General features: G+C 50.4%; 1 protein-coding gene across 28 annotated transcripts in view; it reads right to left on the minus strand.

Annotated features, from left to right (window-relative positions):
• The window catches only part of UBAP2L (ubiquitin associated protein 2 like), a 397837-nt gene that overhangs the window by 13165 nt on the left and 367876 nt on the right, over window positions 1-16796 (minus strand). For 10 of the 28 annotated variants that reach the window (XM_073323130.1, XM_073323135.1, XM_073323137.1 and 7 more), the window contains 11 exons: window positions 16236-16310; window positions 12439-12608; window positions 10847-10932; window positions 9581-9752; window positions 8238-8439; window positions 6511-6791; window positions 5789-5961; window positions 3388-3565; window positions 1903-1957; window positions 1156-1330; window positions 564-636 (listed from right to left, as the gene is read on the minus strand). In XM_073323130.1, the coding sequence (XP_073179231.1) occupies window positions 564-636; window positions 1156-1330; window positions 1903-1957; window positions 3388-3565; window positions 5789-5961; window positions 6511-6791; window positions 8238-8439; window positions 9581-9752; window positions 10847-10932; window positions 12439-12608; window positions 16236-16310 (1640 nt within the window). The remainder of the gene's footprint in view (window positions 1-563; window positions 637-1155; window positions 1331-1902; window positions 1958-3387; window positions 3566-5788; window positions 5962-6510; window positions 6792-8237; window positions 8440-9580; window positions 9753-10846; window positions 10933-12438; window positions 12609-16235; window positions 16311-16796) is intronic. The other 18 variants (XM_073323157.1, XM_073323153.1, XM_073323155.1 and 15 more) reach the window with 11 other exon arrangements.

Here is a 16796-nt window from a genome sequence, read left to right on the forward strand (position 1 = left end):
GCTGAAGGAAACTCTGGTGCAACCCCCGGAGAGCAGTGACTGAATGCATGCCGTGGAGTGGGAAGAATTTCATTCTGCTGTGAGCACCAGCAGCACTGGGCTCAGCATTTCCGCACTGCCAGCAGTTGGTATGTCGGAGCACTGCAGTTCAATCAGCCACAGTCTAGTCTGACTGCATCTGGTTGCAACTCCAGGTTTCTGTGGCATACACTTCTCCCTTAATGGCTACAGCAAGCTAGTAAGGAGCTATTGGTATGCGACAAACAGGCCTCATCCTGCCTAGAGCCATGAACGGGCATGCAATATATTGAAACAAATCTCTCCCCCATAACCTTTAGATCGCTGGCCAGCCTGGCTGAGTCCCACCCCATCTCTGACAGGCTGCACTCGTTACTTGGCTGTGTGGGCAGTTTTGCCACCAGATCTATGCTATACACATCGCCTGCTGCTGCATCAGGGCCTGGCTTTCACAGGGGATGGTGCGCCCATATTTCCAGTGAGTGGGGCCAGAGTAACAGGCGCTCAGTGCCTGAGCAAATCTGCACTGCAGTATCTGGACTCACCAGAAGAGTTGACGTTGATGTGCGCCCAGAGGACGTAGACGAAGAGAGGCTGTTCTGCTGGGTGGGTAACGTGCTGCAGGAGGCGAGAAAAAGCTGTCAAGCCAACTGCAGAGTTAGACAGCAGGGCTCACTACCCCTCCAATGCTACCATACAGCTCCATTACCTCCCTCCACAGGAGACGTCAGGTGCAGGACCAGACCGCATTTGGGATGGACGATAGATATGGAGAGCGCAACAAGACTGGAAGCCAAGTGCAGTCCAGCTCCTGACAGCAAAGCTGAGCTTGCTTCCCAGGCAAACAGAGCGTGGTACATTTCAGGGGAAGGTCCCTTGAGAGCACTTTCCTTTGTGGAGCCAGCGCTTCCCTGACGCCTTGGCCAGGTAGGGGAAGGGACACCTTTTCTTGCCCAGAATGACTGAAGCTCCATCCCATGGTGTCTAAATGAGGGGATCCTGGAGGCCCCTCTGGAGAGAGGAGGGGTACCACATCACCACATGGCAGCAGGTGGTCCAAAAGGTCCTCTCCACTCACCATTTCTGAACAGGGCCTAGCGTTCTGCTTCTCCAGCAATTGGCATGCCCCGAGCTCACCTGCTGAGTTGGGCGGTGGTCGTACTGGGGAGCTCCTCAGTGTGGTTCAGGCTACTCAGAGCTGATGAATGCTGGCTGGCTGTTGTCAGCAGGGACGATGCGGATACTGCATCATTCAGAGGTGCAATATTGGGGGCAGAGGGGGAATCTGATTTCACCACAGGGCCTGGAGCACCTATGAATGAAAGCTGTGGTTAGGGGTCTTCTGAGCACTGGGAACACCACCAGCACTTTCCACCTACAAACATTCCCCCCTCCCAACAGCCCGTGGAGGAAGGGAATGCAGCATGAACTGGCAGCGAAAGCACAAAACTGGGAGATGGGAGACCTGGGGCTTATTTCTGGCTCTGCTGCTGACCTGCTGCGTGACCATGGTCAAGCCACTGCACCTCTGTGCCTCAGTTTCCCTCAACAGTAAAACAGAAGCAATGATCCTTATCCAGCTTCACACAGAGCTGAGATCTATGAATGAAAAGCCCTTGATAAGGGCCAAGGATCATCATTAGGAATAGACTGTCCCACTTGACAGGCACACAAGTTAAGCGACCTGCCCAAAGTCACAGAGGCAAGTGGTAAAAGACAGAACATTTTAGGGTAAGCAAATAAAACAAGCAGCACAGAGCAGGCCAGCAAGGTGACAATTTTCTGCCAGCGTGGATTGAGGCTGTTGCTCACAACCCCCAGAAGGAACACAAGGGAATGTGTGGTGTGAGCAAACCCAACCCCCGAGTCATGCTGGCAACTCACCTTCGACGGCCTGCGTGGTTTGTAACTGTGTGGGCTGTACAGAGCTGAAACCATTCTGGAAAAGAAAGGGGAGAGTTTGGGATGGCTACAGCTTGTCTTCACTGACTCCTCTGCATTTGTTTAACCCCCCTCCAGGCCCACACAATAGCTCCAGGAGCAGACCTAGGACCGTATGAATTATCAGACTGGATCAGACACGAGGCTAACCCATTCAGGCTCCCCTCGGACCATGGGCAGTACAGATGCTCCAGAGGAAGGTGCAAGAAACCTCCTAATACCTAGTAGTTAGAGACCGGCTCAAGTGCTGATCAAGAGGTCTACATCTCCTCCAACACAGATGTTCCATTAACTATTCCCACTCTGGATAGTTTTGTGATCCATAAGAATCTACAAGCCCTTTTGGAATCATGCTAGTCTCAAGCTCAGCACTACCCTTCTGCAGTGAGTACCACAGGTGGTGTGTGAAAAGCAGAACCGTCTGTCAGTTTTCATTTTGCCACCAGTGAATTTCACTGAAGGTGAACAAATCTCAGCATGGGGACTCTTGATACTTGGCAGGCACATGACATGTGGCCAACAGCGAGGGGTTCTCAGCACATTTATCAGATTCCACAAGACAAGAGGCGACACCAAAGGATCCATGAGGCAATTCCCCCACCCCACCCAAAGAGGCCACCCCGAGAAGCCAGCAGGGAAGACCAGAAAGGGACAGACTCTCCAAGCAGCAGCACCTGACCAATGCCCCTCTCGGCAGCTAACCCAGGTGTGGCGTGGCAGGCTCCAGTGGAAGGTGTTTGCAGCCCTTGGCCAGAAAGAGGGGAGACACTCGGGATCACGGGAAGGAAAGAGAAAATCCCACATGTTGCCCATCCCAAGAAATAACTAGATCATCCACGGTTGGCACTGCAAGTGCACCCTCTACCACAGTACCCAGGGGGCCGCACTGCAGCTACAAGGCCCAGGATTACACCTATGCCTACTTGGGGCTAAATTAATGATAAAGCTCCAATTTACAAGAAATATTGACAGACCCTGCCTCTAGCTGGTGTTGCAGATTTTGAAAGGAAGTTACAGTGGAATCAAGGAACCATGGATTTCCTCACTCACCTCTCCGTTTAAAATGACCCACTCCCACCTCTCCTCCTTCAGTCCTGAGCAAGGCCAGTTTGCAGACAACCATCACATCCTGTGTTGACGACATCAGGTCCACCTCTACACAGCAGCAAGCCTTTAGCTCAGCAGAAGAGAGGGCTTTTCCATAGCAAGCCAGCAACGCTGAGCACTCTGCTCTCCCAGTTTGCCAGCTCCCCCTCTGCAGTGATCTGCAGGGCCCAGTTATCAGCTTTTTGATTTCTCTTACACCCTTCCTGCACTGCAGAATTACAGCCACCCCTCCACACAGGGCTTCACACTCTGCCATGGTAAGACAGCACCACCGAGAGGGGATGCGCTGGCCCCAGAAGGCAGTTAAGGCCAGCTCCCTACCTTGGCCTGGGTCAGGTCTTTCTGGGGCGAGGAGGAGATGGAGTTTGGGTATCGCCTGGTCTGGGTGGATCTCTGTTCATACAGTGGTCCCTGAGCGCTGTTCTGGGAGGTATACGTTGCTGTCTGTATTGTGCCGCCCTGGTAACCAGACTCTTGGCTTTGATTGGACGAAGATTCACTACACAGAAAGAAAGGAAGGGGTTTATTTTCTCTCCAAAGTGACCCTGCTGGGCTGGCAGCCTCAAGCCTTTGCTTACATGTGCTTACCAATGTAGCTGATCAAACCCAGCAGAGAAGTGCAGCCAAGAGAGGGATGGCCCAGCCACAGGGAGATTCTCTCTGAAAAAGGCTTGTGGTGCTGTGGACTGAGCACTGGACTGGGAGCCAGGAACTCCCACATTCTGACTGCTACTGACTCACTGCATGGCCCAAGCCAAGTCACTTCATCTCTCTGGGCTTCCCTTTCCCACCCATAAGACGGAGCTAGTACTTAGAAGGAGGCTGTGAGGACCCGCTAATGCAGAGATATTCAGAGTGAGGCTTGCAAGCAGCCCTTTAATGGGTCTCCTGCAGCTATTTGCAGCCCATGATATAAAACCTCTGTGCAATTTAATTACTAACTAAAGTTATGAACCAATCAGGAGGCTTTTACTATGTTATTAATCAGCTGCAGTTGATAAAAATAATAATACATGGTCAGTCATTTTGCTGTGAGAATTATATACATTTCCCTGGCCAGGCTGTTTAAATATGAATTTATAGCACTCTAGTAAATGAAACAATGAATTCCCACAACTGTGACCCTTTTGGGTAATGCTGATCACTAATTTGGCTCCTGAACCACTGAGGTCAGAGTATCTCTAAGCTAACGGTTCTGTAATGGTTCGGGGATGTAATGCTCTCTATAAAATTAAGTGTGAAAAATCCAGGCAAGTCTTCCCCTTTCTGACAGACTCAGAGGTCCCCATCCTTGATAAGGAGAGAGGATATAAAGCTATTCTGAAATCAGACTGGACAAGCACATAAACCGGGGACACACGGCAATGGCTGGAGGAGGAACTGCCTAACGTTACAGGTCTTCCCCAGCCCTTCCACCATTCTGCCCAGCTCTGGGCAGTAAATGCACAGAACCCAGACATCATTGAAACCCTTGTGAATTACTGTGCCACGGACCTTGCACAGGAAGGGGTTGGGGCAGGCAGGTCAGCCGTAAGTCACGGTTTACATTAGAGCTCCTAAGGCATATTTACTCTCACAAACCCCCATGACTGCTTCCTCCACTCCCCGGCCTGAATGCCAGACATCTCCAGTAACTCCGCCGGGACAAAAGGGCCAACATCTTCCTGTTCAGCATTACATCAGGGCAAAGTTGTTGTGCAATAAGGGATACTCAACACACTTGCTAGGGACTGGGAGTGGCAGCAGCTCCCAAAGGAGGATCAGCTAGACAGCAAGGGGGTGAGAACCCTTCAATTTGACAAGGCACGCTCAGTTTGAATGAAGAAAAGGAGTACTTGTGGCACCTTAGAGACTAAGCAATTTATTTGAGCATGAGCTTCCGTGAGCTACAGCTCACTTCATCAGATGAAGTGAGCTGTAGCTCACGAAAGCTCATGCTCAAATAAATTGGTTAGTCTCTAAGGTGCCACAAGTCCTCCTTTTCTTTTTGCGAATACAGACTAACACGGCTGTTACTCTGAAACCTGTCAGTTTGAATGGACAGACGTGCTCAGCTCTCTCCCTGTTTGCTACAGAAGTCTCCACAATTTGTATTTACAGTGTGAAGAAAGCAGCACACACACACAACCTGTTCACCTGGAACAAGGCGCAGTTGTGCTGGGGATTCCCCTCTCATTATTCACAGGGAGTGGTTTAACGGCAGCAGGAAACCTGCCCTAATTTACTTTCTGTTTAAGTACCGCAGGCCAATCAGCCATAGGTTTGTCTGAATGAGTCCGCTGGCAACTTAACCGTTTACTGTTGCATACGCTGTCCCCCCTTTATAGCTATGAGATCAGCCAGAAAGGGTCTACTGGTATGCAGTATAGTTCGGGGGCTCCCGGAGCAGGCAGGGGCAGGCTGCAGGGTCAGCAGTGCTGGCCTGCGCTCATTTACCCAGGCGGCTTGGACACCAAGGAAACTCCCGCCCCACTGTGCTGTGGCTGGTACAGGAGACTCCAGAATCTCAGTAGTACAAACAAGGTGCCCCTCTGGTTAGGATGAAGCTGTTTCTCCTCCTGACCCTGCAATGGGTTAGAGCACAGAGGCTCCTTATAGCCGGTCCATTGAGACCCAGATGGAGCTGGAAGCAAGGCTGCCCCTAATGGCAAAGGAGCAAGTGCTACCTGCCTCTGTCCACCACAGGCATTGGGGTGTTTCCCTGCGCGCCCCAGGCCTTTACCTCGCAGTGCTGGTGTAGAGGCTGCTTTGAGACTGGCTCACAGAGGCGCTCGTCGTGGGCGTTGATTCGTACTCCGAGAGAACAGGCTCCGAACCAAACTGTAATGCCCCAAACTGCAGGTTTAGCCCTGAGATATCAGCTGAGCCAGGCATTTCCACTGCGAGAGCAGGAATCTGCAAAGGAAGGAGGGGTCCCTGAAAGGCAAGTCACTGCAAGGACAACCAAACTGGGCAAATGGGACTTCGTGTGAGCCGCCTGCAGGGAGAACGGCCTTAACAAATCAGACTGAAGCGGGCAGAGAAAATTCTACATGTGCACAGGAGGGCTCTGACCTCAGCCCACCCCACACTTCAGTGTCACAATGCTAGAGCTATGTCAGCTGACCAACAGCCCCCGAGTACAGGGATCAGGCCACAGGGGCTCACCTACACAGATGTCTGCAGGGTTACGACTCTGCAGTCAGATATTGAGGTACTGAGAACCCCAGACTTGACTTCAGTGACACCCACCCTCACCCTGCTGGAATTTCGAACACACTCGCCCCTGTGGTCTGCAGGTGCTCTGGATTACGCTGTGAACATGAATCTGTTCAGCCTGGAAAGCCTAAATCCAACTCAGGGTAGTCAAATCCAGCTCCACTCCCATTAACAGGGAGGGAGGCTGCTACAATTCCAACACAGCTGTGCCTCAATCCTGCTACCACCTCCCCACACACCCCATACCTTAGATGTCAAGGAGGCTTTCTTCTTCTGCTGCTTGAGCTTCTGCTGCACTGGCTGGGGACTGGAGGACTGGTTGTCTGATGAACCTGGGGACATCTGTGGAACAGGGTTGGTTTTGTTGGGCAGAGGGGAAGATGGTGGGGGCGGTGCCGTTGTAGAGGCTGTCACCACAGGCTGCTTGTCCTGCATGAACACCTCCATCATCGCTGAGGCTGGCGTGAAAGCCTGACGCTTGGTGAAGGGGCTGTGAACTGATGAGTCCGTTGGGGTCTTTAGATCTGCTGCGCAAAACAAGGCTGGATCAATACTGGTTGTTTTGTGAGAGCTAACACAAGTCACGCCACTTCTAGGTTTCAGTAACAAAATAAATGACTGAGACCTTGCCCCTCCCTGGAGCCTTTCATCGGGCATCTCAAAGCTCTTCACAGAGTTAGTTAATGTCCATGGAGCTATTAGGTCCCTCCTACATGGGCGCATGGGGAGTACCACTCCGAAGGGAGTCAGGGGCATTGCTGGGAAAAGAACCCCAGGAGCCCTGACTCCCAGTCCAGCATTCTAACCAGACCCCTGCCCTCTTCCACGGGCAGTGTGCTGACCTGTCAAGCACTCCACCTTTCAGCTCAGCGTATAAGGCCTCCCTGCAGCTCTTGCCATGAAGATTAGGGGTGGAAGGAAGCAGATCTAGTCAGCAGAGCTTCTCCATCACAGAACGACTGCAAATGCCTCTTACACAAACACCGACTCTCAGAGAAACCTGGCTTTGCTTCCCTGCCCTCCTCTGCAAGTTTGGCTGCATTTGATTGCCCGATTGTTTTCCTTCACCTACTGTGCACCCCACGACCACCACCCAGGCCTTCCTCCCCTCAGCATGGCTGCACCTCCTGCACCCCGGCTTACTAAACACAACTCCCATTCTCTCTGCCTCTGCTCTGGGGCTCCTTATCTGAAACACTTAGAGGATGCCAACACTGGCGGCTGCTGGAACAGGGCTGAGTTTTTCCTCAGCTCATATTTGAACCAGAGCCATTTCCCCAGAGCAAGAAAACGTGTAGGAGCTGAAAGAACTGCATTAACACTAGACCATGCAAGGCTTGGAGAGACCTTTGAAGCACAGAACAGCTAGAGCTGCTCTTGTATCATAGGTATCCCCAGGGCCAGGAAAATCGCTTCCTTTCCCCACTGGCCTCTGGCATGAGAGCCATCAGCGGAGGCTAGTTTCCTTTCCAAGGGGCCCGATGAGATCGGCAGCCCAGCTCCCTCCAGCAGATGGAGGCTGACACATGCCTGTGTATCTGAGATCTATTCCGCTGGAGAGCTCTTGGACTCAAACTACTTGAGGCCACCGCTCATAATTTTCTCTCTACAGATCTCTGCACTTAGAGAGCACGCTAGGCTGCGTAAATGGCGAGGGGACTGGTCAGCAGATGCCTGCAGGCCTCCGTGTGGCAGGCTGGCAGGGCTAAAACAGATGCCAGTGAGATGGACACACAGAATGAGCTCATTTCGGCTGCTGGGAGTGGAAAAAGGACGAGGAAAGACCCTGAGAGTGCCTTAATGAGCCATAACTACTCTCCAATCCGAGGGCAATTAGATGTGTGCTCCCGGTGATTTGTTCTGAATGGCAATGAGCCCAAAGGCTCCAGGGCTCGCACTCCCAAGTGAATCCTCCACGCCACCCACTGCAGCACACTCTTCGCCGCCCAGAAACCGCGTCCTCGATGCCTTACCATACTGCGCGAGAGCTGAGGGCTGGGCTGGGGGTCCCAGGTCCCAGGAGGAGGAGGTGCTGCTCCCGCCAGGCTGGGTGTGCTGAGCAGCCAGCTGGGCCAGAGCCTGAGCTGTCTTGAACTGCTCCAGGAACTGAGAGCCTGTGGTGCTGCTGCTTTTGGCCTCTCCGACATCTCCAAACCCCTTCCCCAGCATGCTCACCTGGGGTTTTAACAAGGAAAGGAAAAGTCACCACTAAAAGCAGGGGCCGCGATTTCCAAGGGAAGCCCTGAGCCGCAGGAAAGCTGAGTGCCCCTGCCCTGCATGTTTCACACACAGGCTTTGTTTCCCGTGGATGTACTGTGGGTACTGTCTGTAATGAGAGGCTTTATGCTCGTATTTTGCCCTGCACTGCGTGGGATGCCAGGTTTTAGGGCATGGATGTAGCACAGCTGAGCTCTCCAGTAAAGGGAGCAGATGGATCTGCAAGAATCCCTAAGTGCCAACGAAAGTCCATGGGACTCCTGCTCCCCAGTCACATAGGTGCTTTGGAAAATGCCACCCATCCTTATCCTCCCAATCTGTCTGCCAGGGTGACACGAAGAACCAGTTGTCCAGCTCCAGGCACCTCTCTGGGTGCATTTCAACAATTCCCTTCTTCGCTCTTCAACACAGGACTGCTGGGCTCTCAGCTCATACCAGGCTGGGGGTACCCCTGTCCGTCGCTGCAGGATGGCCAAGAACCAACCCGGCACAAGCTAAGCCTGAGATGCAGGGATTGAGTGGAGTGGGACAGAGCAGAGTGGCAGCACTCACCTGCCTTAAGGAACAGGCACCTTTGGTGCTTTGAAAGCAGAGTCTGTCCTTGGGACAAGTCGTCTCCCTGAGAGGGAGAAACCAGCTCTCTGAGAAGCCTCCAGAGGGAAGTACAGAACAGGAGACACCCAGCAAGGCTATGGTCACAGGCCCAGCTGCCCCGACACACTCGGGGCATGCTCCCTTGCTGTGGTTACCACCCTATCGCCCTTTCAGACAATACAGCTCACAGCTGCTCAGAGGCTATGGGATTCGCTTTTCCCCTTTCGTAGTGAGAAAGAGGCACGTGGCCTAGGGTTAGCCAGGACCGAACACTGCTCCAGCACTGAGGTTACCCTGCTCAGTCACCTAATTCCTATGAACTCACAACACTGGGAGCCATGAGCGCAGGACTGAAGCTGTAAATCACGCAGCTTGGGGATTCTCAACTAAATGGGTGCACCCATTCTGCCCCTCCCCTATTACTTAAAGAGAGGGTTTCAGAAGGTGGGTGAATTCAGCAGGCCCCCTACCTTGCCTAGGCAAAGGTGAGTGGCATTTTCCTTACCATGCTGTGATGAGGGAAGGCGTTACCAGATGCAGGCTGGGACATAGAAGTCTGCTTGGAATTGCTGAACACCAGTGGCTGGGCAAGAGAAGGAGCCTGGGTTGAATCCAGGTTTGATGACTCATTCTCCAGAGAAGAAGGTGTCTTTCCTAACAGCACCGCAAGGTCAATTCTGGGAGAAGGAAAAGGATGAAACCACCCAGGTTAACTGGAGCCGTACCATCCCTTGAGGGTTGTTAGCTTTCTATTCCAGCCAAGAACGTCCTTCCCCGCCCCCGTGACCTCAAAGAGATTCACACTACACTACCTCAGCACTAGTCAGCAACTGTCTCTAGCAATCTCAAAGGACTGCCTGAAAGGAGCAGCCGCCCGTACCTACTACAAGTAACCAAAAGGAAAAACCAGGCCTAAGAGCAGCTATTACGTATGGTCACCTGGGCAAGGCACACCTGTGCTACCTATCGGCTAGGCTGAGTAAGCAGAGCTAATCCTGCCAAACTATTAGGAAAAGCCGGGCAATCAACAGAATGGCCAGAGACAGAAGGGGCTGTGCTTGGTAACCCAGGGCAATCAAATTATGAAGTTACACAAAACAGAGTTGCATCCAAGCAGGTGAAACCTTGACTAATAAATGAACAGGCCACTGACGTAGCTGGTTTCCTGGGACCAAGAACTGACACGTTAATGGTTTACATTTATATGTCGAACTCAATGAATTCTCTGCAAGAATAACTCAATGGAGAGAAGTCTGAATGTTGATAGAACCTTTTGGAGGAACTCAAAGTTTTCTACAAACATGAATAACCCTCACATCCTCCTGTGAAGTACTTAAGCATCTCGGCTGAGACTTTCAAATTAGTCCAAGGGATTTAGACAAGTGCCTTTCATTAAAATCAAGAGATGTGCCTAAATCCCTTAGTCTGCTCTGAAAATCTCAAAGCTGTTTTACAAAGGGACAATCCGATGAGCCGAAGACAGAAATTCTAACAGAACTTGGGAATTCCTGGCTTCCAAACCTGGGCTCTAAGCACTTAGCCCTTCCACTCAAACCCAAGTGAACTTATTCAGAGCTCCTGAATTTTGTCCAAGTGGATAGCCATTTGTCTGGATGGTTTAAACACAACAAATCCTGCATCTTGGCAGGACGTTCGACTAGGTGACCCTTGCAGTCCCCTGTAGTCCTGTGGTTCCATGATTCTATGAAGCAATGCCCTGCCCCCGGACTACCATATTGCTACTGCCATAGCATTATTATTAAGCCATCACCTCTGGCCAGCTGTGATTGTCACATTCTCGGCAGGCAGAGGCACTGAAGACACATTGGAGGCAGTGAAGATCTTGGTCTCTGAAAGCTAGAAGACAGAAGAGGGAGGTAACCCACACATTAGAACCATGCTTTAGGGCTCCAAATAAAGAGAGATTTCAAAGTTAAGGCAAAAATGCAAAGGAACTGGGGCTGGGAAGAACATGTGCAGGAAGGTTTGCTCATGGCAGCCCACAAGAATCAGTGCGTGGGGTTAGCACTGATAACATGTTTGGTTGTGATCACAAACACGCCAGCCCTTGGTTTTTCCTGGGTTTACCCTCCTCAATGACTCAATCATCTGCCAGGCTTAGAAAGCATTTCCACTCAGTGCTGGCTGTCCCTCAGTCCAACAGAGCAACTGGGAAGTTATGGAGTGAAGAATCGATTGGAAAACGGGCATCTGGAAACTCACGAAGTGCAGCACGGACCCCAAACCCACCGGACATGGAGGAGGAAATATCTGAGAGAGGAGAGTCAGCTACGAAGACACTTCAGACTTAGTCTGACAGTTGAGCCTCAGTTCCCATAGCCAAAGTGAGGACTTCTGGCTACTGGGCCAAGAACCCAAAGGCCTGCTAGGGCAGTGCAGGAAAACTGCTCAGTTAGCCCCTGAGTCAGCAAAGCCCCTCCGCACGTGCTTGCATTTCACTCAAGTCAATGGACAAGCCAAAGTGCTCTGCTGAACTGGGTCTACAACCAGCAAAGGGGCAGTCTGCTTTCTACAGGCCAGTAACTCCTGTTTGAATTCTAAGGAATGCTCAGGATAGATGGATGGGAAGTTTTAGAGCAGCCCCCACATAGTTTAGAGTGGACTATATTTGTATATAAACAGCTTTTATCCCAGAGAGAGAAGCTCAAGAACTGTTGCAAGCACCTCTGCAAGTGATGGCCAAAAAAAAAAAAAAATCACAGAAAACCATCCCAGGCCAGAGCGTTTGCTTGGTGTGCAAAGGGCCTCCATGTAACGCAAGAAATGGTGTCCAGACTGCCTTCAAGCAGAGACCTGATGAGCGCAGGAGCAGCTCTAACTGCCTGTGTTTCTACACTCAGCACTAACGCTTCCTTCGGACAGCACTTGAAGAATGAATGCCTTTTCCTTTGCTGTCAACTCCAGCTGCCCAGCTGAAAGGAAGCGAAAAAATGTACAATAAAGGGCTCAGTCCTGCAGCCATTTAAGGTGATAGCAAAACTCTCCCTTGATTTAAATGGCAGCTGGATGAGGGCCAAAGTTAGGAGAACTTTAAAAACCAAGGCAAAGTTTCTTCTGAAGCAGTGGAATCGGATGCCGAGAACACAGATCAAGCAACGAGATGAACATGAGACAAACCACAGATTAACACAGAAGGAAGAGCTCAGAGCTCCTGGAAACAGGCATAAAAAGCACAACCTTGGCAATAAAGACAAGCAAAGATACTTGACATTCTGCATCCAGACTCCCTCCCCCCAGCCCCCAGCGTGGATATTACAGATCCACAGGAGGCAATGCTTTCCAAGCTGCAAACTCGCAGTGTTAACTTTCCACAGAGTTCAGTAGCGACAATATTTAATCCACCTGAGTCGTGCAGTGCAGTTCCTGGAACAAGGAGCCTGGTTTGGGGCTATTCCTACAGTCCTCAGCTAGCAGGTTTTGTCCCCCTTCTAGCATGGGGAGGGGATTGAGAGTACCTACATCTTCATTCCAGTCCTCTGTTCCCCATTCCTCCGTCGCTGTCCTCCAAGCACCTACAAGGAAAGCAAGGGTTTGGGAAGTTTGCTACGTGTCATAGCCCCATTTCTTACAAAAGCCAGGCAAGCAATTTGGGAGCATAGCAGGCAGCTGGATGGGTTCTTACTCACCAACCAGGCACAGGCGAGAGGCTAAGAAATGCTGCACACAGACACACCCCAACACCAAAGCAGAAACTCAGGGTATTGGGTTTAGCCAGGGGGCTCCCTGGGTTCTTCCCCAGCCCCTTTGCTCAGAACCATCCGTTTTCCTGCTTCCCCCTCTCCTTGCCGTAGCTGTACCCACAACCAGCTATCCCCAGCCCAGCAGAGACCGAGAGCACCACCTCCAGAGTGTCTTCTGCCAGAGGTGGCGCCAAAATCCAGCTCTCCTGTGGGACACCACCATGCAGCTAGACTGGCTAGCAATCATATGGGTTTTTTTAAAGGGACACTGTCAGATCAAAGTTCAGTCCCAAGTTTCAGTTTTGTAAACAAGCTTTCATAAGACCCAAGAACCGAAATGTTTCCCTGGTTTATTTTCGTTTCAATGAGAACGTTTCCCTGCAGCGCTTGAAACCCAACACGGGGGCACTTTGCCTAGCGCATGAGACTCTGAAAGTGAAATCTACTGGGAATCTGCGATTCATGAATTTTCCTTGCTCAATTTCAGACAAATACAAAAGACGAACAGATAAAATACTGCAGTGAAAAGATCATCATGTTGGTTTCAATGGTCCAAGGTTTGATTTGTAAAGATAGACAAATTTACTTTTTAAAAAATTTGTTTTTAACCTGACTGCATCCCCTACAAGCCAGTTCCAAGTCCCTTGTTCCCCCCTCCCCACACACACACACACCTCAGTTTGAACTGAGCACTCTGGGTGTAGCATGCTCACTTCAGAGTCCACTAGAGACTTAATTTTAGGTCCTGGGGTGGGAGGAGAGGGGGAGCATTTCACATCAGAAAATCAGGGCACAAAAGCAGCCTGCCACTTTTCAGCAGGTCATTTTCACCCATACAAACCAGACTAAAAAAAAAGCCACACAGCCAACAGAGTTAATTCTATAGACATTTACAAGAATAGGACAAGTTTTGCCTGTGACAACACCACCTTAATCAGCTAACGAGCTTTTAGAACTTGTAAAAGTGGAACATTTTGGTCTCCGGTTCTTAGAGGCTAGTCAGAACCCTCCCAGATTTGGAGGGTGGGGAGGGGAATTTCCATATAGTCTATCATTGTCAGGCCAAGACTTGAAAAGTCTCCCAGTTCCAGAGATGCAGCTGCTTGAGAGCACCAAGGAAGCAAATTACTAGCAGAGCCTATTGTTTATTTTCCCTGGTAAACTGAGCAGATTCAAACCTCTAAATATTTTATTCTATTTAGGATCAAAACATTAATACAGTTTAACTCCTGGGGTCCTTGCAGCCTCTGGGCATCCCACACTTGGAGAACTCCCCCTTTGCTATAACACAGGCAGGGGAAGAGTACATGCTACCCTTTTGGGGGGGTGGGGAAGAGTTAAAGCCAGCTTTCCTCATTTCTCCTCTGCTTCTTTGCTCCCTCAGCAGCAGTGTGAAGGCTCCTTTTCCAGACCTTCAGGGACTAGAGCCAGTCTCCCTACCCAGGCAGAGGCTAGGTACCTCAATCCAGTTGTGACTGGCAGAAAGCAGGAAACAGAGTCTGCGCTGCAGGACATGGCCCTGGGCCCCATTTCAATTTCCTTTTGTCAGATCAGTTTTGGGAATAAGAGGAAGAGCAGAGGGGCAAGGAAGGCTGAGCTAAACTCTTCAGCTTCCAGACCCATGAGAAAGGCTTTCCCTACACTCCAAAACTTCTCCCTACCAGGCTGCTTTACAGGTGTCACACACCCAGTCCAGCCCTGATCGAGATTTCTTGCACATGGAGAGGGAAGGAGAAGCGTATGCAAAGAGCTGCTTTCGATTCAAGATGCTCTCCAGAAAGGAAATGGATGGTTTCCTAACCAGCACACTGTATATCTACCTTGCTGAAAATAAACCAAACATCCCGCTAAGCTCCTGGCCAAGAGAGATCATCTCCAGCGAATCCAGCACTCTGGCACTCAAGACAGTGTCCTATTCAGAAAGACAGGAGATTGCCTGCCCTGCCCTCTCCCGCCTGGTGAGGGAGTCTCTTCTAGGGCAGTTGCTCCCCTCTCTTAGGGAAGGAGTTGGCTGGGAGAAATATTATCCATTTTCGAGGCAGCAGAGGTGCAGTCATTGAGTCAGCTAGTACCAGATAGTAGTTCAGGTGACAGCCTGCTCCTGTAACAGCAGCTAGCCATTCCCCCTGGACAGCCTGAGGCCCTGTTGCACTTGCCACAAGCTTGAAGAGAGGGACTCCTCGGTGGCCCCTTTCTATTCTTTTCGGACATCTCTCTAACATTAACATCAGAGTCTGCTGCTCCCGTAACTGACCAGGAGGGCCTGCAGGTGCCACAGGATATTGGATATTCACTGACCGAATTCAGAGAAGAGCAACTGGGCTCAAGAAGCTCCATGGAATGTAAATCCAGATGCACACACAAACGGGTGCGACACTGAATGGCAGAACTCCAGCAGCTGGTTTCACACTAACAGCTTGTGCACTACCCACGGCTGGAGGTCTCAGCTCAGAGCCGTAAACTGGCCACAAAGGAACAGGAAACTGCAGACGAAAGGGACATGCAGGCTTAATCTCGGGGCAAAACTGGGAGGAGAAGCAGGTAATGGAAAACCTGCACCCGAACCCTCACAGGATCCTTATCCAGAAAAACAAGCTTTGACTTCAACGGCCAAGCTTTCCCCATTTATTCTTCACTTTCCATGGTAAAGCGGTGGATTCTCCATCCCTTGAAGACTTCAGATTGAGACTGGCTGCCTTTCTGGAAGATCTGCTTTAGTCAAGCAAGCTACTGGGCTCAATGTAGGGATGACTGAAATTCTCTGGCCTGTGTGATACAGGAGCTCAAACCTGATGATCTAATGGCCCCTTCAGGTCTTAAAGTGCGTAATAGTAAAAGATCCCAAAGGCAGGAAGCAAAGTGACAAGGCCCTAAATCTCTGAAGCATCAAGTGCGTGGAATCTCAGACACCCAGGAACCTCGGGCATGTGTGTGCACAGGACGGAGGAGTTATGTTGCACAGTGGTGAATGCCAGAGCAGCAACTAATCAATGCAATGCTTACCGAGAAGCAGCTGTAAGTGGGAGTGATGTGCTGATAGCACCTAGCAGGTCTAATTACACCTGCAGCAGCATTGCAAACCCTCTGCAAAAACTTGCTCTGGAGGCCAGGGAGCAGAGCACTGCGTCGCTGAGCCTGGGACTCAGGGTACGTGCAGCACTAGGAGCTAGCCAGGTCAGAACTTTCTGCATTTGAGTGTACTTCCTTGTACCAGGTAGGATGTTGTCAGGGCCACAGACCTGGTGGTGCTGAGGGTGCAGACAAGCAGTGGCTGAACCTGGAATTTACATCACCCATGCGCCTTTAGACATAACCGCTCCTGATTTACATTTAAGGTGTCAGCATTAGTAAAAGCACAGTCAGAACAAACATCAAATATTCATAAGAATGACATATCCACAGATATTTCAGTTTTTAAAATAAGCTATAAAGTAAAGGTATCCGGGGCAGTTAGTGCACCTGGATGTATCATACCAGGAGCAGTGTCAAATTTTCGGGGATAATTTGAGCCCTCACCCCCAATGAAATCAAGTCCTGAAACAAAAAAGAAAAGAAAAAGAAAAACAACCAGTGAAATTTTGGCTTGAGAACAAGTTTCATTGCCCCCACGTACACCAGTAACATTGTACCTGTGGATATTGCTAAAATTAAAGAGAGATGCTCAAGGCTGCTAAAATGGAAACATAAAATGATAATGCATGACATGTTTGTAAAGAACTTATCATGAAATTTACACTATGAACACATTGTAGCACAGAAGCAAACCTGGATCCTTCTATGTGGAGTGAAGCAATGCTCTCTCCCCACCCAGCAACTACAGACTCTGGTTAGATTTATCCTTCCTAAGAACACTGGTTTGGGTGTACACACAATGAAAATCTACTTGGAAAAGAAAGGTATGAACTTGCAGTAAGTAGAAGTGGCATGTTTCTATCCATTCTTTTATCCTTCGCAGTGTAAACAAAAAAGCATTCCCTTGCCCCAAAGGTATGGATTCTTATCCAGCCCTCTAACAGTCCA

The sequence above is a fragment of the Lepidochelys kempii genome, chromosome 24 (genome assembly GCF_965140265.1).
Source record: "Lepidochelys kempii isolate rLepKem1 chromosome 24, rLepKem1.hap2, whole genome shotgun sequence".
Taxonomy (NCBI): Eukaryota; Metazoa; Chordata; order Testudines; family Cheloniidae; genus Lepidochelys; species Lepidochelys kempii.